Genomic DNA, 21,660 nt, shown 5'->3' with positions numbered 1-21,660 from the left:
AAAGCCGCTGAGAGCGCCCGAAAAGCTCACAATCGGCGTATAACACGCACCCACAATTTCCCCCTGATTTTCAGGGGAAAAAAGTGCGTGTTATACGCCGATAAATACGGTAGATACCAAACATGTCACGCTCATGGAACAGCAACAAACTATGATAATTAAAAATCTCCATAGGCGATGCGTTCAACATTTTTACAGGTTACCGGTTACAAAGAGTTACAAAGGGGGTCCGGGGCTAGAATTATTGCTCTCGCTAGGATGTTTGCGGCGATACCTCATATGTGTTGTGCGAACGCCATATACATATGCGTGCGCAACCTACGAATGCGTTTGCCCCTACGCCCCAGCACTGGGGTGTTTTAGACATTTTTTTTATTACTATTATTTATTTTATTCAAAAGTTTTCTTTTTACACTGTCCCTTAATTTTTTAAAATTTTTTTATCACTTTTATTACTATCACAAGAAATGCTTCTAAAAGCGATCCAGAGGCTGCTCGCTTTTAGCAAAAAGGGAATCGGGTGCTGAAAAAAAACCAAAACAATACTAGGGGTTATGGCTGACAGCTGGAGCCATGGCCCCGGTAAATCACTTTAAAACCACGATGTATGCTGTATATACATATTACGGTCTTGAAGTGGTTAATAAACAACTTAAAAGAAAAAAGCGCGCACATCCACTGGACATGTTGAAAAAGATCGCCATGGGTTTATGTAATCAGCTTTACATTTTACTCCATCAAACTGTTATGGGATTGTTTGTATCATATTACGGTGTGACTCCAGATCGGCACCTTTATAGAGTGAGTTTGGCCTATTGAGGCTATCCATAAAACTGTTAAGGTGGTATACGGTCCCATCACAAATAGCCTTTTTTGGCCTTTGGGGTCTCACCAGTTTGCTTCCCGAAGCTATGGACAGTAGGCCACAGATTTCCACTTATGGTGGACCTGCCCAAAGGTCCAGAATTACAATTTGATACACTTCTTCACTCAAATTCATCTTAGCAAATCTCCATCTGACGCACTATTGAGCCGACCGGTCAGGGAAACACTTCGATGTTCCAAGAAGCTGATTGCTTTCATATTCATAGCAATGCAAGATCCTGGAAGTCTTCCTACATTCCTTTGGATCTTGTGAAAGCCAAAAGTTTCCTGGCTATAGATTAAATAACATAATATAACTGGGTACTGACATTTATAGGTAAAGTTGATCCAGAGAAAATCAGATTACCTCTCGGTGGGGGGGGGGGGGGGGGGGCAGGAAGAATTTTTTTCCCCTGCTATAGCAAATCGGATCATGCTCTGCTGGGGGTTTTTGCCTTCCTCTGGATCAACAGTGGGTGTAGGATCGTGTATATGGGATTGTATGTTTTTTTTTTTGGTTCAACTAGATGGACTTGTGTCTTTTTTCAACCAGACTAACTATGTAACCGTAAAGTATCAGAGGGCTTTAGGGAGATCTGGGATCTCTGGATACAAAATCTTTCATGAATTGGAAGGTTTGAGTAGATGGGCGACCCCATGGGACGGAAAACTCTCCTTTTTTTTCTCTTCTTGTCTACAGCGTTCCCATGAGATCTGCTACTTGTACCAGATTACCAGTTATCAGCCTGGCTTGCCTTGACCATTCCTGGCCTCCACCTGCAGTGATCCTGGCTTGTACTTGGATTTATGCTTCTGCCTTCAGCTTCTAAACTGTCCACCTGTTACGGACTTCGGCCCAATCCATGATTAGGCTTCTGCCTACATGACCGTACTGATCTGATCATCTGTTACTGAACTGGCTTGTCTGACTATGCTGTTCATCTGCCCACCGCTCAGCCAATCCTGACTACATACCTGTGGTCCAGTTAGTTCCTGCTAACTACCTGTCTGCTGACCAACCAGTCTCCATTGACTGTCTGCCCACTGATCAACCAGCCTCCGCTGACCGTTTGCCCTCTGATCAACTAGTCTCCGCTGAGCTTCTGCCTGCTGACCAACCAGACTATGTTGACTGTCTGCCCGCTGACTAACCAGTTTTCTCTGACCGTCTTCTCACTAACCAACCAGTCTCAGCTTTCTGCCCATGACCAACCAGTCTGTGCTGACCTTCTGCCTCCTGACCAACCAGTCTCAACTGACCTTCTTCCTGCTGACCAACAAGTTTCCTCAGACCATCTTCTCGCTGACCAACCAGTCTCTGCTGATCGTCTGCCTGCTGACCAACCAATCTCCGCTGATCGTCTGTCCGCTGACCAACCAATCTCCGCTGATCGTCTGCCCACTGACCAACCAGTCTCCGCTGACCTTCTGCCTGCTGACCAAGCAGTTTCCACTGACTGTCTTCTTGCTGACCAACCAGTCTCTGCTGACCTTCTGCCTGCTGACCAACCAGTCTCTGCTGACCTTCTGCCTGCTGACCAACCAGTCTCCACTGACCCCCTGCCTGCTGACCAACCAGTTTACACTGACCTCCTGCCTGCTGACTAACCAGTCTCCCATTTTCTCGCTGATCAAGCAGTCTTCACTGATTGTCTGCCTGCTGACCAACTAGTCTCCACTGACCTTTTGGCTGCTCACCAGCCCTTTTCTTCTGATCTTCTGCCCATTGACCAACCAGTTTCCACTGACCATCTTCTCGCTGATCAACCAATCTCCGCTGATCGTCTGCCCACTGACGAACCAGTCTCCGCTGACCTTCTGCCTGCTGACCAAGCAGTTTCCTCTGACTGTCTTCTTGCTGACCAACCAGTCTCTGCTGACCTTCTGCCTGCTGACCAACCAGTCTCCACCGACCCCCTGCCTGCTGACCAACCAGTCTCCACTGACCCCCTGCCTGCTGACCAACCAGTTTACACTGACCTCCTGCCTGCTGACTAACCAGTCTCCCATTTTCTCGCTGATCAAGCAGTCTTCACTGATTGTCTGCCTGCTGACCAACTAGTCTCCACTGACCTTTTGGCTGCTCACCAGCCCTTTTCTTCTGATCTTCTGCCCATTGACCAGCCAGTTTCCACTGACCATCTTCTCGCTGATCAACCAGTCTCCGCTGATCATCTGCCCGCTGACCAATCAGTCTCCGCTGATCGTCTGGCCAGAGACTAACCAGTCTCTGCTGATCGTCGGCCCGCTGACTTTCTGCCCACTGACCAACCAGTTTCCTCTGCAGGTCTGCCCACTGACCAACCAGTCTCCGCTGATCATCTGTCTGCTGACCAACCAGTCTCTGACTGGACTGAACTTTTGCCTGCTGACCAGTTTCCTCTGACTGTCTGCCCGCTAACCAACTAGTTTCCACTGACCATCTTCTGGCTGATCAGCCAGTCTCTGCTGATCATCTGCCCGCTGACCAAGCAGTCTCTGCCGATCGTCTGTCCACACACCAACCAGTTTGCGCTGATCGTCGGCCCACTGACCAGCCAGTCTCTGCTGACCGTTTTCCCAATGACCAGTTTTCTCTGACCATCTACCTGCTAACCAACCAGTCTCTGCTGACCATCTGCCTGTTGCCCAGCCTGTCTTCACCTGCCCATGCCCACTGTCTGGCCTGACTCTGCTGCCATCCAGAGGATCTACTTATCCCACCTGTGAACAGGAACTAGCAGGCAATAATGCCCTTCAATGCTCCCATGCCACTTGTTTGCTCTACAAGGGGGCTGAGCAAAAGCTGTAGGAGAGGCCATCCACATCGCTCAGGCTCCACTACAAGGTACGTAATTATGATGTCCCATCCAAGAACTTCACCATCCCTCATTGTAGTACAATTACTTATTACAACCACAGAAACAACCAATCAGGTTACATGCCTCATGAATATAATGTCTTTTCTGCAGAATGTAGTCATTTCGCAATTCAAGGGTGTACCATTTTCTTTCTTTGTATTGGGAAAAACTCAATACAACCTATTGAAACCGAAGTTGACCAGCTTTTGCTGACATTCCTCATCGGAACAAAGAACAACCGAGACAAGTCAATGAGCATCCGAAATACACTCACCGGCCTCTTTATAAGGTCCCCCTTGCTAGTACTGGGTTGGACACCCTTTTGCCTTTAGAACTGCCTTAAATCTTCCTGGCATAGATCCAACAAGGTGTTGGAAACATTCCTCAGAGACTTCAATGGCCTCCACATGCCCAAGGTGCTCTATTGGATGAGATGTGGTGAGTGTGGAGGCCATTGGAGGACAGGGACCTCATTGTCCAGTGGTGAGATGATTGAAGCTTTGTGACATGGTGCATTATCCTGCTGGAAGGAGCCATCAGAAGATGGGGACACTGTAGTCATAAAGGGATGGACATGGTCAGCAACAATACTCAGGTAGGTTGTGGTGATTAAACCATGATCAATTGGTACTAAGGGGCCCAAAGTGTGCCAAGAAAATATCCCCCCCACCATTACACCCCCACCACCAGCCTGAACCGGTGATACCCCATCCCCCACACCATTACACCCCCACCACCAGCCTGAACCGGTGATACCCCATCCCCCACACCATTACACCCCCACCACCAGCCTGAACCGGTGATACCCCATCCCCCCACACCATTACACCCCCACCACCAGCCTAAACCGGTGATACCCCATCCCCCACACCATTACACCCCCACCACCAGCCTGAACCGGTGATATCCCATCCCCCACACCATTACACCCCCACCACCAGCCTGAACCGGTGATACCCCATCCCCCACACCATTACACCCCCACCACCAGCCTGAACCGGTGATACCCCATCCCCCACACCATTACACCCCCACCACCAGCCTGAACCGGTGATATCCCATCCCCCACACCATTACACCCCCACCACCAGCCTGAACCGGTGATACCCCATCCCCCACACCATTACACCCCCACCACCAGCCTGAACCGGTGATATCCCATCCCCCACACCATTACACCCCCACCACCAGCCTGAACCAGTGATAGCCCATCCCCCACACCATTACACCCCCACCACCAGCCTGAACCGGTGATATCCCATCCCCCACACCATTACACCCCCACCACCAGCCTGAACCGGTGATATCCCATCCCCCACACCATTACACCCCCACCACCAGCCTGAACCGGTGATACAAGGCAGGATGGATCCATGCGCCAACTTCTGACCCCACCATCTGAATGTCGGAGCTGAAATCCAGACTCATCAGACCAGACAACGTTTTTCCAATCTTCTATTGTCCAATTTTGGTGATCCTGTGCCAATTGTAGCCTCAGTTTCCTGATCTTAGCTGACAGGAGTGGCACCCGGTGTGGTCTTCTGCTGCTGTAGCCCATCTGCTTCAAGGTTGGATATGTTGTGTGTTCAGAGGTGGTATTCTGCATACCTTGGGTGTAACGAGGGGTCATCTGAGTTACTGTTGTCTTTCTATCATCGTCTACCCATTCTCCTCTGACCTCAACAAGGCATTTTCCTCCACACAACTGCCGCTCACTGGATATTTTCTCTTTTTCCCACCATTCTCTGTAAACCCTGAGAGATGGTTGTATGTGAAAATCCCAGAAATACTCAGACCGGCCCCGTCTGCCACCAACAACCACGCCACGTTCAAAGTCACCGAGATCCCCTTTTCTTCCCCATTCTGATGCTCGGTTCGAACTTCAGCAAGTCGTCTTCACCAAATCTAGATGCCTATTATGTATATATATATATACATCCAAATATGAGGGAAACAAAATGTAATTTCTTCTAGGAATCGTCCTCAATGGTCTGGGTGAGTGAGCGTGATCTATCCCTTCACCACGATGTGAATATCCATATCATGTGGTGACTATGTCCCTTTCTTCATGTGTCCCCTCTGTGCTGCGGGGCCTCTCACCTTATATATACTTTAAATCAGCATAGAATCGTATCCCTCAGAGATGGTGTATTGGCATGGACTTGCCTCTAGGGGTCCTCTTTTTAGATGTTTCCAATACTCTGCATATGGTTGTAACTGTGCTGGATTTCCTACAGGGCGATCCTCTCCAGTGGGTGAATGTAGGTGAAGAAAGAGGAACACTCTCGTCGTGTATTAACGTCTTAAAAGCATTTATTAGAACCAAAACAGCATGAACTCACATTTAAAAGCCGATAACCGGCAAAAAATCACAAGTGCCGAACTCGTTCCTGTGCGATGTCACTTCCGGTACTCCTCCACTCATGCCCTACGTGTTACGTCACGGTTACGTGACTTTATCAGGGTGTGAGTGTATATAAATGACTTAAGCCTTAGTATACACAGGGGCTAAATGTCAGCCGAGATTGGCCGGTTCAATAAAAACTAGCTGACATTTCGGCCCTGTACTCCTCCACTCACGCCCTACGTGTTACGTCACGGTCACCTGACTTCATCAGAGGGTGAGTGAATAGAAATGACTTAAGCCTTAGTACACACACTGGTTGAATGTCAGACGAGATTGGCCGGTTCAATAAAAACTAGCCGACATTTCGGCCCGGTAATCCTCCACTCATGCCCTACGTGTTACGTCATGGTCACCTGACTTCATCAGGGGGTGAGTGAATAGAAATTACTTAAGCCTTAGTACACACACGGGCTGAATGTCAGACGAGATTGGCGGGTTCAATAAAAACTAGCCGACATTCTGCCCTTGTGTATGGCAGCCGGTCCGACAGAAGCTGGCTTCTGTCGGACGAGCATGCTGGAAAACCAGCAGCCCACCGGCTCCCGATCAGCGTTCTCAGCCTATGGCTGAGAGTGCTGACAGGAGTGTTCTCCTGGGGGGGGCACAATAGAACAGTGTCTAGAATAGAGCACTGTACTAACATCAGATTGTTAGTACAGCCGCTCCAACCGGAGCTGTCAGGTTTTTTTTTTTTTGGGTCGAACGAAAAAAAAAAAACTAGTGGTGTGTACTAGGCTTTACCCAGACATCACGTTCTCTTTGTTCTGTCTTCGACGTTCTCTTGTGCAGAGTGTAGGACGGGTGCACGCCAAAGACTTTTTTTTTTTTTAGAGCGTGTTAATAGGCCCTAAACCTGAGCAGTACGTTCTATTTAAGCTCAGGTTGTCATTGAACGCTTTTCTGTTTATAGACCGAGAAGAATTTCTCCCTCATAAACTTCACACTAAAACCTTCACACCAGACTTCATAAAAGATCCCAGGGATACGTCCAATGGAGGGTTTTTTTTTTATGAATGGAGTGGAAGGACTTTTATTTAACTGACATCTTGTTAAAAGGATACTTAGGATTAGGAATTTAGGAGCACTCGCTCGTCTTTAGCGAACGTCGTAAAGTTTGCCGAAAAGTATTTTTTAGAAGATCCTTTACCTTTATTGTTTCATTGCTGTGCCATAATATCCTGATATACCTTCAATGGACAGTAAGAAGGAAGCGGTAAAGAATTACAAGGCCTAGTTATTAGGTTATTATTATTAACCACTTCAGCTCCAGAAGATTTACCCTCCCCTCGATGACCCAGGCCATTTTTTGCTATTCAGCACTGCGCTGCTATTTGCGCAGTCATGCAACGCTGCACCCAAATGAAATTTATATCACTTTTTTTTTTCCACACAAATAGAGCTTTCTTTTGGTGGTGTTTGATCACCGCTGTTTTTTTTTTATTTTTCAATATATAAAACAAAAAACCCAAATTTTGAAAAAAAAAAAAAAAAATAGATTTTTTTATTGGCTATGTTTTATAGCAGAAAGTAAAAAAAAAAGTTTTTTTTTTCAAAATTTGGGTTTTTTGTTTATAGATTAAAAAATAAAAGATACATCATTTTGGCCTACATTTTTGACAAAATTAGGACAAAATTTATTCTGCTTTGTTAAAAAAAAAAAAATCTAAATAAGTGTATATTAACCACTTCCCTACCCGGCCATAGTAATATGACGTCCACAGATGGGATCTCCCATCCTGGGTGGACGTCATATAACGGCCTGGGATTCCCGGCCGTCTAGGGGGCGCGCGTGCGCCCGCCGCGTTGCTCGGGGCCCGGTGCGTGTGCCCGGCACCCGCGATTGCCCGTTAACCGGGCCGGACCGTGGATCTGTGTGTGTAAACACACAGATCCACGTCCTGTCAGCTCAGAGGAGAGCGATCTGTGTTCCCAGTACAGGGGAAAACCGATCGGTCTCCTCCCCTTGTACGTCCCCGCCCCCTACAGTTACAATCATTCCCCTAGGAAACATATTTAACCCCTTGTGTCCCCCTAGTGGTTGACCCCTTCACTGCCAGTCACATTTACACAGTAATCAATGCAATTTTATAGCATTGATCGCTGTATAAATGTGAATGGTCCCAAAAATGTGTCAAACGTGTCCGATGTGTCCGCCATAATGTCGCAGTCACGAAAAAAAATCGCGATCTCCGCTATTACTAGTAAAAATAATAAATAAATAATTTTTTTTTTAAAATGCCATAAATCTATCCCGTATTTTGTAGACGCTATAACTTTTGCGCAAACCAATCAATATACGCTTATTGCGATTTTTTTTACCAAAAATATGTAGAAGAATACATATCGGCCTAAACTGAGGAAAAAATTTGTTAAAAAAAAAAAAAAAAATTGGATATTTATTATAGCAAAAAGTAAAAAATATTGTGTTTTTTTCAAAATTGTCGCTCTTCTTTTGTTTATAGCGCAAAAAATAAAAACCGCAGAGGCGATCAAATACCACCAAAAGAAAGCTCTATTTGTGGGAAGAAAAGGACGTCAATTTTGTTTGGGTACAGCGTCGCACGACCCTCAATTGTCATTCTAAACTGCGACAGCGCTGAAAACTAAAAATTGGTCTGGGAAGGAAGGGGGTGAAAATGCCCGGTATTGAACCGGTTTTAAACACTTGCCCACTGGGCACTTTCACCCCCTTCCTGCCCAGGCCAATTTTCAGCTTTCAGCGCTCTCACACTTTGAAGGACAATTGCGCGGTCATGCAACGCTGTACCCAAACAACATTTTTAATCACTTTTTTTTATAACTTTCTTTTGTTGGCATTTGATCACCTCTGGGGTTTTTTTTTTTTTTTTTTATTATATAAATGAAACAAAGACTGAAAATGTTGGAAAAAAAAATATATTTTCTAATTTTCGCTATTAAACATATCCAATAAAATAAAATTTCTCCAATAATTTAAAGTAGAATTATGGGAAAAACTTTTTTTTTTTTCATTTTGGATAGAGCAAGGGAAAGGTTATAACCCCTGACCGATTTTTTTTTTTTTTTCGCCATCTCGATTTCCCTTCACTTCCTGTCCCATAGCCAACCAGGAAGTGAGAGGAAATCCCTCCAAATTACAGGAATTTCTTGGGGACCCCTCCCCCCCCCCCCCCCCCCAGCTCATCAGAATTAGTGTCCCTATTTGAATATCTCCCCTCTTTTACTTTTCTGGGGACAACCCAAAATTTGGGTTTTTCTTTTACTTTCACTTTCAATGATTATAGTAAACAGGACAAATAGAGAGGGGGAGGGTCACCTTAATGAGGGCACAGACAGCAATAAAAATTGACAGGGGCTCTATATTTGCTATACGGTACTGCGTTACTTTAATTGGCAATTGCGCGGTCATGCCACGCTGTACCCAAATATAAATTTATGTCCCTTTTTTTTTTCCCCCACAAATAGAGCTTTCTTTTGGTATTTGATCACCCTTGGCTTTTTTTTACTTTGCGCTACAAACAAAAAAAGAGCGACAATTTTGATAAAAATAACACATTTTTTTTTTTTTTTTACTTTCTGCTATAAAACATATCCTATAAAAAAAATTGAAATGTATTCCTCATTTTAGGCCAAGATGTATTCTGCTACATGTTTTTGGTAAAAAAAAAATAATAATAATAAAAAAATAAATCAAACAATATCCCAATAAGCGTATATTGATTGGTTTTCACAAAAGTTATCGCGTCTAAAAACTATGGGATATGTATATTTATTTTTATTTTGTACTAGTAATGGCATTCTAATGCCCCGTACACACGGTCGGATTTTCCGATGGAAAATGTCCGATCGGAGCGTGTTGTCGGAAATTCCGACCGTGTGTGGGCTCCATCGGACATTTTCCATCGGATTTTCCGACACACAAAGTTGGAGAGCAGGAGATAAAATTTTCCGACAACAAAATCCGTTGTCGGAAATTCCGATCGTGTGTACACAAATCCGACGGACAAAGTGCCACGCATGCTCAGAATAAATAAAGAGATGAAAGCTATTGGCCACTGCCCCGTTTATAGTCCTGACGTACGTGTTTTACGTCACCCGCGTTCAGAACGATCGGATTTTCCGACAACTTTGTGTGACCGTGTGTATGCAAGACAAGTTTGAGCCAACATCCGTCGGAAAAAAATTCTAGGATTTTGTTGTCGGAATGTCCAAACAAAGTCCGACCGTGTGTATGGGGCATAACACTTTGACAGTGTTAGTACAGTGTCAGTATTAGTACAGTGACAGTGCATATTTTTAGCGCTAATACAGTGAACAGTGCTAAAACTATGCACTGTCACTGTACTAATGACACTGGCTGGGAAGGGGTTAACATCAGGGGCGAGCAAAAGGGTTAACTGTGTGCCTAGCCAGTGTTTGGGCGTACAGTGGGGGGGGGGGGGTGCTTTCACTAGGGGAGGAAGAGATGGAATTTATTTCCTGCTTTGCAGGAACACAGGATCCATGCCTTCCCTCCTGTCAGAACGGCGATCTGCCTCGTTTACATAGACAGAACTGTGATGTGTCTCTCTGCCCAACGATCGGCGGGGGGGCGGAGGACACCGGGTACCGTGCACTCGTCGATCGGCTTCTGCTGTGTGTAATCACAGTGGAAGCGAGCCGGCGGCGGTGCGCATGCGAACCCCCTACCCGGGAAGTGTCAGATCACTTTATATATGTATATATATATATATATATATATATATATATATATATATATATATATATATATATATATATATATATATATTTACACACACATACACGTGATCCTGCGTACAGGTGCCGCCCCGTTGCAGTAAAATTGCTATAGGGCGGACTAGACATGTGCACTGCTGAAAAATGTGTTAGTTTTCGTGTCATTCGGTTTTTTTTTGTTTTTTTTTTTCGGGTCATTCGTTATGATCGCAATTCGAAAATCCGCAAATAAGAAAGAAAACCAGAACATTCGAAAGAATGACTAACTATTCAATTCTAGGTATTGGAACTTCCTTTCCAATTTGGCTGTTAGTGAACGTAATGAATACGAATTTATCCGAAGTTACGAATTATCCGAAATAACGAATGCCGCATCTAAACAAATGGAACAGAACGAAATAATAATAAAAAGTTTTTATTATTACGATTATTATTATTATTATTAACTCGTTACGTTCCATTCGTTTATTACAGATAATTCGTAACTTTGGATAAATTCATATTCGTTACTTTCACTAACAGCTAAATTTGAAAGGAAATTCCAATACCTAAAATTTAATAGTTAGTAAAAGTTAAGTTAATTATTAGTTATTATTTCAGATTTTCGGATTTCCGAATTTTCAAATTTACGAATATTCGGAAAAATTAGTTAAACGGGTTTTCGTTAATTTGTCCGTCGCAATATCGCAGTCCCGCTATAAGTCGCTGATCGCCACCATTACTAGTATAAAAATTTAAAAAATTGTGTACTTATCCAGCTGGTGGATGGGAGCCTCTCTACCGCTATAGCTACTGATCTCCTGAGCCGGACCCCTGACCCCCTGACCGGACCCCTGACCGGACCCCTGACTGGACCCCTGACCCCCTGACCGGACCCCTGACCGGACCCCTGACCCCCTGACCGGACCCCTGACCCCCTGACCAGACCCCTGACCCCCTGACCAGACCCCTGACCCCCTGACCAGACCCCTGACCCCCTGACCAGACCCCTGACTGGACCCCTGACCGCACCCCTGAATGGACCCCTGACCGGACCCCTGACCGCACCCCTGAATGGACCCCTGACCAGACCCCTGACCGGACCCCTGACCGCACCCCTGAATGGACCCCTGACCAGACCCCTGACCGGACCCCTGACTGGACCCCTGACCGCACCCCTGAATGGACCCCTGACCAGACCCCTGACCGGACCCCTGACTGGACCCCTGACCGGACCCCTGACCGCACCCCTGAATGGACCCCTGACCGGACCCCTGACCGCACCCCTGAATGGACCCCTGACCAGACCCCTGACCGGACCCCTGACCGGGACACCCATATGGGTCATGACTGCCATCTGCAGATGTTTCAATATTAGCGCTGCATCATTTTCTGTAAAACATGTTTACTTTCTATATGTGGGGGTGTAAACCTTCTCTTACTAAACTAAAGAAAGAAAAGAGAAGCAGAGGAGGCAAGCTATAGAGAGAACTTGTTACAAAGTGACAGCTTTCCACTTCACCTGAATACCTGAAGGCAGAACTAAGCACAAGACTGTGAATTCCGGGACTTACGTCTCCTCCGCTGTCCTTGATCCCTATGATGTTTGGGTGCTCAGCCAAAGTGACTACGGCATCCACAGGTAGGTCCAACCCAGTATTGGCAGGCACGCTGTACAAGATGACGGGGACTGGGGAGGCATCAGCAACCTGGAGGAGGACAAAGACGTGTCAGGATTTCCAGGGGAGACAGCGGGAGTACAGACAACCTTTACCCAGTGGCGTCGCTAAGGGGTGGCTTCTGGGGCCCATAGCCCTGAGTCTCTTACCGGAGGCCGCCTGCCCTGGGGCCGCGACACCCGTAAAAGATATGGCTGCGGGCCTGGGCCGACACGTAGACTGCACATGCACTGCCGCCGCTCGGGAACGACTGTACACGCTCGGCCCTTTTCAGGCAGGTGGGCGCATGCGCAGTGACGTAATGGGGCCGGGCGGCGACATTTTTAAGTGTAAAGCAGAAGCAGTGTCACCTCTGTGAGGTCTTGGCGGTGACACGCGCCTCTAATAACGGTCAGGTAAGACCCCTCTGCAGCCTCTGACCATCTCCCCCCTGCACCATGTCTGCAGCCTCTGACCATCTCCCCCTGCACCATAACTGCAGCCTCTGACCATCTCCCCCCCGCACCATGTCTGCAACCTCTGACCATCTCCCCCCCCTGCACCATGTCTGCAGCCTCTGACCATCTCCCCCTGCACCATGTCTGCAGCCTCTGACCATCTCCCCCCCGCACCATGTCTGCATCCTCTGACCATCCCCCCCCGCACCATGTCTGCAACCTCTGACCATCTCCCCCCCCCGCACCATGTCTGCAGCCTCTGACCATCCCCCCCCCCTGCACCATGTCTGCAACCTCTGACCATCTCCCCCCCCCCCTGCACCATGTCTGCAGCCTCTGACCATCTCCCCCCCACCATGTCTGCAACCTCTGACCATCTCCCCCCCCCTGCACCATGTCTGCAGCCTCTGACCATCTCCCCCCTGCACCATGTCTGCAGCCTCTGACCATCTCCCCCCTGCACCATGTCTGCAGCCTCTGACCATCTCCCCCCCCTGCACCATGTCTGCAGCCTCTGACCATCTCCCCCCGCACCATGTCTGCAACCTCTGACCATCTCCCCCCCCCCCCCTGCACCATGTCTGCAGCCTCTGACCATCTCCCCCCCACCATGTCTGCAGCCTCTGACCATCTCCCTCCCCCCTGCACCATGTCTGCAACCTCTGACCATCTCCCCCCCCTGCACCATGTCTGCAGCCTCTGACCATCTCCCCCCTGCACCATGTCTGCAGCCTCTGACCATCTCCCCCCCCTGCACCATGTCTGCATCCTCTGACCATCTCCCCCCCCGCACCATGTCTGCAGCCTCTGACCATCTCCCCCTCCTGCACCATGTCTGCATCCTCTGACCATCTCCCCCCCCGCACCATGTCTGCAACCTCTGACCATCTCCCCCCCCTGCACCATGTCTGCAACCTCTGACCATCTCCCCCCCCTGCACCATGTCTGCAACCTCTGACCATCTCCCCCCCCGCACCATGTCTTCAGCCTCGGACCATCTCCCCCCCCTGCACCATGTCTGCAGCCTCTGACCATCTCCCCCCCCTGCACCATGTCTGCAGCCTCTGACCATCTCCCCCCCCTGCACCATGTCTGCAACCTCTGACCATCTCCCCCCCCGCACCATGTCTGCAGCCTCTGACCATCTCCCCCCCCTGCACCATGTCTGCAACCTCTGACCATCTCCCCCCCCTGCACCATGTCTGCAACCTCTGACCATCTCCCCCCCCGCACCATGTCTTCAGCCTCGGACCATCTCCCCCCCTGCACCATGTCTGCAACCTCTGACCATCTCCCCCCCCGCACCATGTCTTCAGCCTCGGACCATCTCCCCCCCCTGCACCATGTCTGCAACCTCTGACCATCTCCCCCCCTGCACCATGTCTTCAGCCTCGGACCATCTCCCCCCCCTGCACCATGTCTGCAACCTCTGACCATCTCCCCCCCTGCACCATGTCTGCAGCCTCTGACCATCTCCCCCACACCATGTCTGCAGCCTCTGACCATCTCCCCCCCGCACCATGTCTGCAGCCTCTGACCATCTCCCCCACACCATGTCTGCAGCCTCTGACCATCTCCCCCCCCCCCCCCTGCACCATGTCTGCAGCCTCTGACCATCTCCCCCCCACACCATGTCTGCAGCCTCTGACCATCTCCCCCCCCCCCCTGCACCATGTCTGCAACCTCTGACCATCTCCCCCCCCTGCACCATGTCTGCAGCCTCTGACCATCTCCCCCCCCTGCACCATGTCTGCAGCCTCTGAATATCTTTCTCCTCTAGTACTATATATATATATATGTATATACACACACACACACACAGTAGAACAATGGACGGGGTTTTTATTTTTTATTATTTTTTACCATTTAATTTTATTATTTAATTCTTTACAATTTTACTTTTTTTTTATATAGTTTTTTAGGAGCCCCTTTGGGTGTCTTTGGTGAGATATCGGGGGTCTAAACAGGCCTCTGATGTTCCACCTTTGAGACAGAGAAAGGAGATTGAGGACACAGCCCTCCATCTCTGCAGCCTCAGCTAAACAGAATGCATGAACAGGAATAGCTCTGTACAGAGGCTTCCTGTTCCTTCACAAACCGGAGCATGATAAACAGTTTACTGTGATTCAGTTATGAATGGACACAGGAGCGATCGGTACCAATCACTCACTAGTGTCCATTTAAAAAAAGGAAGGGGCCGGTAAATTACATATTTACCGGCCCCCTCCCCCCCCGCCCTCAATCCCGAAAGCATCCCCCGCAGCAGCTGGCAGGAGAGGGGGGAAGCCGGCAGCACCGCGGGGGGGGGGGGGGGGGGGGGGCACAGGGGTCTGGGAGCAGGAGGAAGCAAGTAACCTGGATAGGAGGGGTGGCATTTAGAGGAACTGATGCCCTCCATTATTCTCCGGGCGGGAGGGAGGGAGAGGAGGAGAAGCGGGCATTTAGAGGCTGCGAGGATATAGGAGGGGATCGGTTCCTCTATATGCCCCCCGGTTGCCTATCCTACCCAGGTGTGGAACAAAATATGACAGGGGAGCCGTACAGGTCCATTGAAGCAATTGTGACCCTTGTGGAGCTCGTTCTGCTGGCTGCTGATCATAATTAGTGACCGGGACCTGTCGGTGGCATCTCAGAGAGTGTCCCTAGAGGGCACTCTCAGCACAGAACCTCAGAGCCCCATAGACCGCAGGAGCTGGGCGCTCAGGCTCACCCTCCCCCGCTGCAGCATGTAGACTCTACGCAGGCAGCAAGAGGGTAAAGGTCACCTGTCCCCGGCACCTCCCTATTGGTTGGATTATCTCCTGGTATTGCGGAGTCTGTAGGATTACCTCGGTGTAATGATGGATCAGAGCCGGGCTGTTCATTCTGCCTTTATAATAACAAGGAGTCACCACAAGGACCGCCTCTGCTCCGGCCTCCGCCATCTCCAGGGTCATCTTCACCGTGGCCTGTGTAGCTGCGGACAACAAGAGCTTACACTCTAATATCAGACACAACAAGAGCTTACACTCTAATATCAGACACAACAAGAGCTTACACTCTAATATCAGACACAACAAGAGCTTACACTCTAATATCAGACACAAGAGCTTACACTCTAATATCAGACACAAGAGCTTACACTCTAATATCAGACACAAGAGCTTACACTCTAATATCAGACACAACAAGAGCTTACACTCTAATATCAGACACAAGAGCTTACACTCTAATATCAGACACAACAAGAGCTTACACTCTAATATCAGACACAACAAGAGCTTACACTCTAATATCAGACACAACAAGAGCTTACACTCTAATATCAGACACAACAAGAGCTTACACTCTAATATCAGACACAACAAGAGCTTACACTCTAATATCAGACACAACAAGAGCTTACACTCTAATATCAGACACAACAAGAGCTTACACTCTAATATCAGACACAACAAGAGCTTACACTCTAATATCAGACACAACAAGAGCTTACACTCTAATATCAGACACAAGAGCTTACACTCTAATATCAGACACAAGAGCTTACACTCTAATATCAGACACAAGAGCTTACACTCTAATATCAGACACAACAAGAGCTTACACTCTAATATCAGACACAAGAGCTTACACTCTAATATCAGACACAAGAGCTTACACTCTAATATCAGACACAAGAGCTTACACTCTAATATCAGACACAAGAGCTTACACTCTAATATCAGACACAAGAAGAGCTTACACTCTAATATCAGACACAACAAGAGCTTACACTCTAATATCAGACACAACAAGAGCTTACACTCTAATATCAGACACAAGAAGAGCTTACACTCTAATATCAGACACAAGAGCTTACACTCTAATATCAGACACAAGAAGAGCTTACACTCTAATATCAGACACAAGAAGAGCTTACACTCTAATATCAGACACAAGAGCTTACACTCTAATATCAGACACAAGAGCTTACACTCTAATATCAGACACAAGAAGAGCTTACACTCTAATATCAGACACAAGAAGAGCTTACACTCTAATATCAGACACAAGAGCTTACACTCTAATATCAGACACAACAAGAGCCTCAGACCTCCTTTATAGGTCCCTCCTATTCTAAAAGCCTCAGTGACATCAACAATTCTCAACCCTTAATAGTATATAAAAAAAAGGGTCTTCCCATATAATATAGGTATCTACCCCTCACATTAGGAGCCCCCTCTTCAACATCAGAGTCCCCCTTTATTACAGAGTCCTCAGGCTCCAAACCTTTCATTTCAGAGTCCTCAGTCCCCCTTTATTTCCACATCACAGTCCTCAGTCCCCCCTTTTCCCCAGAGGATTGCTCTAACCCACTCCTTCAACATCAGAGTCCCCCCCCCCCCTTTTACATCGGAGTTCTCAGTCCCCCTTCTTTCTACATCAGAAATCCCATTCCCCCACATTCCAAATCAGAGTCCTCAGTCTTCTGTCCTTTCACATCAGAGTCCTCAGTCTTCCACCTTTCACATCAGAGTCCTCAGTCTTCCACCTTTCACATCAGAGTCCTCAGCTCCCCCCTCTCTTTCACATTAGAGATCTCACCCCCCCCCCCTTCTTTCTACATCAGAAATCCCATTCCCCCACATTCAATATCAGAGTCCTCAGTCTTCTGTCCTTTCACATCAGAGTCCTCAGTCTTCCTCCCTTTCACATCAGAGTCCTCAGTTTTCTGTCCTTTCACATCAGAGTCCTCAGTCTTCCTCCCTTTCACATCAGAGTCCTCAGTCTTCCTCCCTTTCACATCAGAGTCCTCAGTCTTCCGTCCTTTCACATCAGAGTCCTCAGTCTTCCGTCCTTTCACATCAGAGTCCTCAGTCTTCCGTCCTTTCACATCAGAGTCCTCAGTCTTCCGTCCTTTCACATCAGAGTCCTCAGTCTTCCTCCCTTTCACATCAGAGTCCTCAGTCTTCCTCCCTTTCACATCAGAGTCCTCAGTCTTCCTCCCTTTCACATCAGAGTCCTCAGTCTTCCTCCCTTTCACATCAGAGTCCTCAGTCTTTCGCCCTTTCACATCAGAGTCCTCAGTCTTCCTCCCTTTCACATCAGAGTCCTCAGTCTTCCGTCCTTTCACATCAGAGTCCTCAGTCTTCCGTCCTTTCACATCAGAGTCCTCAGTCTTCCGTCCTTTCACATCAGAGTCCTCAGTCTTGCGTCCTTTCACATCAGAGTCCTCAGTCTTCCACCTTTCACATCAGAGTCCTCAGTCTTCCACCTTTCACATCAGAGTCCTCAGTCTTCTATCCTCAGAGGTGAACTGCCTCCCCCTCCTGAATGCTGGGGCTGCCCCGAATACCGTCCAGGATTAGTGCCATGCGTTTCCATGATGCTGGTGGGTGGCCAGGCTGTACCATGGGAACACACGACGCTGTGCAAAAAAAATGTGATGCAACGCGGCACCCCCAGACGGGCAGAGGACCCCCAGAGGAATCACAAAACGTACACGAAGGGGGAGGACTGGGGGGGGGGGTATACACAAAACGTGTGCATTGTGCTTTGTCCTGAAGATATTCCTAATACAAAGACTTTATCGAAAAGTAAATCTGATCCCAATCACTAAACTCTCTTATAAGTTCTTTTGTCTGAACATCCTGACAAATAAAGTTGGGTGCGGAGGTTGAACCTCTGAACTGTATTCTGTTTCTTCCTACAACCTGTATAAGAATATATGAGTTCACCGTACATTCACACCCCGATCCGGCAATAAGCAGCTTCTCTTTGGGCACCACCTCCCGGACCTTCCGCACCACCTCCAGCCTCTCCTCCCGGCTCAGGTAAGCGTATTCCCCATTGGAGCCTTGAACCACAAAACCTAAAAAAAAAAGATACATAGTTATTAACCCCTTCCATACCGGACACTTTCCCCCCTTCCTGCCTACACCATCTTTCAGCGCTGTCAATCTTTGAATGACAATTACGCCGTCATCCTACACTGTACACATGACTTTTGTATCTTTTTGTTCACACAAATAGAGATTTCTTTTGGTGGAATTTAATCACCACTGCGGTTTTATTGTTTGCTAAACAAACAAAAATAAAACGAAACATTGGAAAAAAAAAAAAAATATTTTGTAAAATTCGGTCAAATTTGGAAAATTCGAATCAATTAAAAATCAATTCAAATTCCATCCAAAATCGAATTTGTTCTATTTGAATTTTGGAAGAAGGTTATAAGCTTTCTATTTTATTCTATTCTTTTCTCTTATTTCATTTTCTATTCTATTCCTTTCCATTCTATTCAAATTAGAAAATATTCTATTCGAATTCTGAAAGATGGTTAAATTCTATTTTATTATTTTTTTTCTATTCTGTTCTTTTATTTTCTATTCTATTCTTTTCAAAATTGAATTTATTCTATTCGAAAATTTGAATTTCGGAAGGTTATATTCATTCTAATTTTATTCTATTCTATTGCATTGTTTTTTCTTCTGTTCTATTCTTTTCTATTATTTCATTTTCAATTCTATTCTTTTCTATTCTATTCAAATGTATTCTATTTGAGTTCTGGAAGATGGTTAAATTCTATTTTAATCTATTCTATTGTTTTTTTTCTATTCTTTTATTTTATTTTCTATTCTATTCTAATCTATTATTTTCCATTCTTTTTAAAATTGAATTTATTCTACTTGAAATTTGAATTTCGGAAGGTTATATTCTGTTTTATCCTATTCTATTGTTTTTTTTCCATTCTTTTTTATTATTTCATTTTCAATTCTATTCTTTTCTAATTACTTTTTTTTTTATTCTATTTTTTTCCATTCTTTTATTTTCTATTCTGTTCTGCTCTTTTATATTTTATTCTTTTATTTTCTATTCCTTTATTTTCTATTCTTGTTTATTATTTCATTTTCAATTCTATTCTTTTCTAATTACTTTATTTTTTTATTCTATTTTTTTTCCATTCTTTTATTTTGTATTCTCTTCTGCTCTTTTATATTCTATTCTTCTCTATTCTATTCCTTTATTTTCTATTATTTTTTATTCTCTTCTGAAATTTGAATTCAAATTTTATTAGAAAACTATTTGAAAAAAACTATCCAAATTTCGTCCAAAATTTTCGTTTCATTATTTTGGATTTGTTTAAATTCTTTACTGTTGGGAAATTTGGATACTTCTGAATCCCCAAATAACAGAAAACTCGTCTGAATTTCGATTGGGAATGAAAAGAACGGCACATGTCTAGTGAGAAAGCTACACGAGGCCGCCTGCTTTAACCCCTCGTTTGCTGTACTGCACCAAGTGGTTAGGAAGGGAGGACATCGCCCTCCACAGGAAGTGTGAGCATTGTGCGGATCTACTAAGAGAGGTGATGATAGAAGAGTCATCATCTGATATCTGGCACAGAGGGGGGGAGGGGATCTGAATGATACAGTGCAAAGTGATAATGTGATAATTCCTCGTGTCATTCCCATCATCGGGGGGAGCAGAGGAGACGGCGGAGCAGCCAACCAATCCACACGTTAGAATCACCCAGACGGGTCTCAATTAGCCGGCGACTTCCCGATGTCATACGCTGCAAATACCGCCAATGGTTTATACCGGGCGCTTATACCGACCAATCACCTCCTGAGATTTTATTTAGTTAAATAGTTAAAGGATAAAAGAAAGGGGGAAAAAAGCGCAAGAAAAGCTAAAGAAAAATACATCCCTTTATATTCTGTATGTGCGTTCACACGGGTCCGCCGAGGTGTACAAAATCCTGCGTGCCGCATTTGTAATCAGTTGAAAAAAAATTAAAATATATATATATATTATAGTGTACTGTATATAGAGGAGTGTATAGTGTCCTGTACACAGTATATATAAAGGAGTATATAGATAAGGTCATGTTTACAATATATATAAAGGAGTATATAGCTTCCTGTATACAGAGTTAGATATATATATAGATAGATAGATAGATAGATAGTGTCCTGTATATAAAGGAGTATATAGATGGTGCCCTGTATAGTGTATATAGTGTCCTGTATACAGTATATAGAGGAGTATATATGGTCCTGTATACAGTATAGAGAGAGAGAGAGAGGAGTATATAGGGTCCTGTATACAGTATATAGAGGAGTGTATAGATAGTGCCCTGTATACAGAGGAGTATATGGATAGTGTCCTGTATATAGAAGAGTATATAGATAGTGTCCTGTATACAGAGGAGTATATACATAGGGTCCTGTATACAGTGGACTATATAGTGTCCTGTAAAGAGTATATAGAGAGGAGTATATAGATAGGGTTCTGTATACAGATGAGAATATAGATAGGGTCCTGTATACAGAGGAGTATATAGATAGGGTTCTGTATACAGAGGAGTATATAGATAGGGTCCTGTATACAGAGGAGCATATAGATAGGGTCCTGTATACAGTATATAGAAGAGTATATAGTGTCCTGTATATAGAAGAGCATATAGATTCTGTCCTGTATACAGAGGAGTATATAGATAGTATCCTGTATACAGGGGAGTATATAGATAGGGTCCTGTATAGAGTATATAGATAGGGTCCTGTATACAGAGGAGTATATAGATAGGGTCCTGTATACAGAGTAGTATATAGATAGGGTCCTGTATAGAGTCTATAGGGAGGAGTATATAGATAGGGTCCTGTATACAGTATATAGATAGGGTGCTGTATACAGTGGAGTATATAGATAGGGTCCTGTATACAGTATATAGAGAGGAATATATAGACAGGGTCCTGTATATAGAGAGGAGTATATAG

General features: G+C 45.8%; 1 protein-coding gene across 1 annotated transcript in view; it reads right to left on the bottom strand.

Annotated features, from left to right (window-relative positions):
* Window positions 1-18,755, bottom strand: part of HOGA1 (4-hydroxy-2-oxoglutarate aldolase 1) — a gene marked incomplete at its 5' end in the record, with an annotated part of 68,808 nt that extends 50,053 nt beyond the window's left edge. Inside the window, 3 exon segments of the mRNA XM_073595098.1 lie at window positions 12,381-12,515; window positions 15,751-15,878; window positions 18,627-18,755. Of these exon segments, the coding sequence (XP_073451199.1) occupies window positions 12,381-12,515; window positions 15,751-15,878; window positions 18,627-18,755 (392 nt within the window).
* Window positions 18,756-21,660: the final 2,905 nt, after the last annotated feature.

This window comes from Aquarana catesbeiana, linkage group LG08 (assembly GCF_042186555.1).
Source record: "Aquarana catesbeiana isolate 2022-GZ linkage group LG08, ASM4218655v1, whole genome shotgun sequence".
Lineage (NCBI taxonomy): Eukaryota > Metazoa > Chordata > Amphibia > Anura > Ranidae > Aquarana > Aquarana catesbeiana.
The sequence above is the reverse complement of the archived record's forward strand: the minus strand, read 5'-3'. Positions and strand labels throughout refer to the sequence as shown.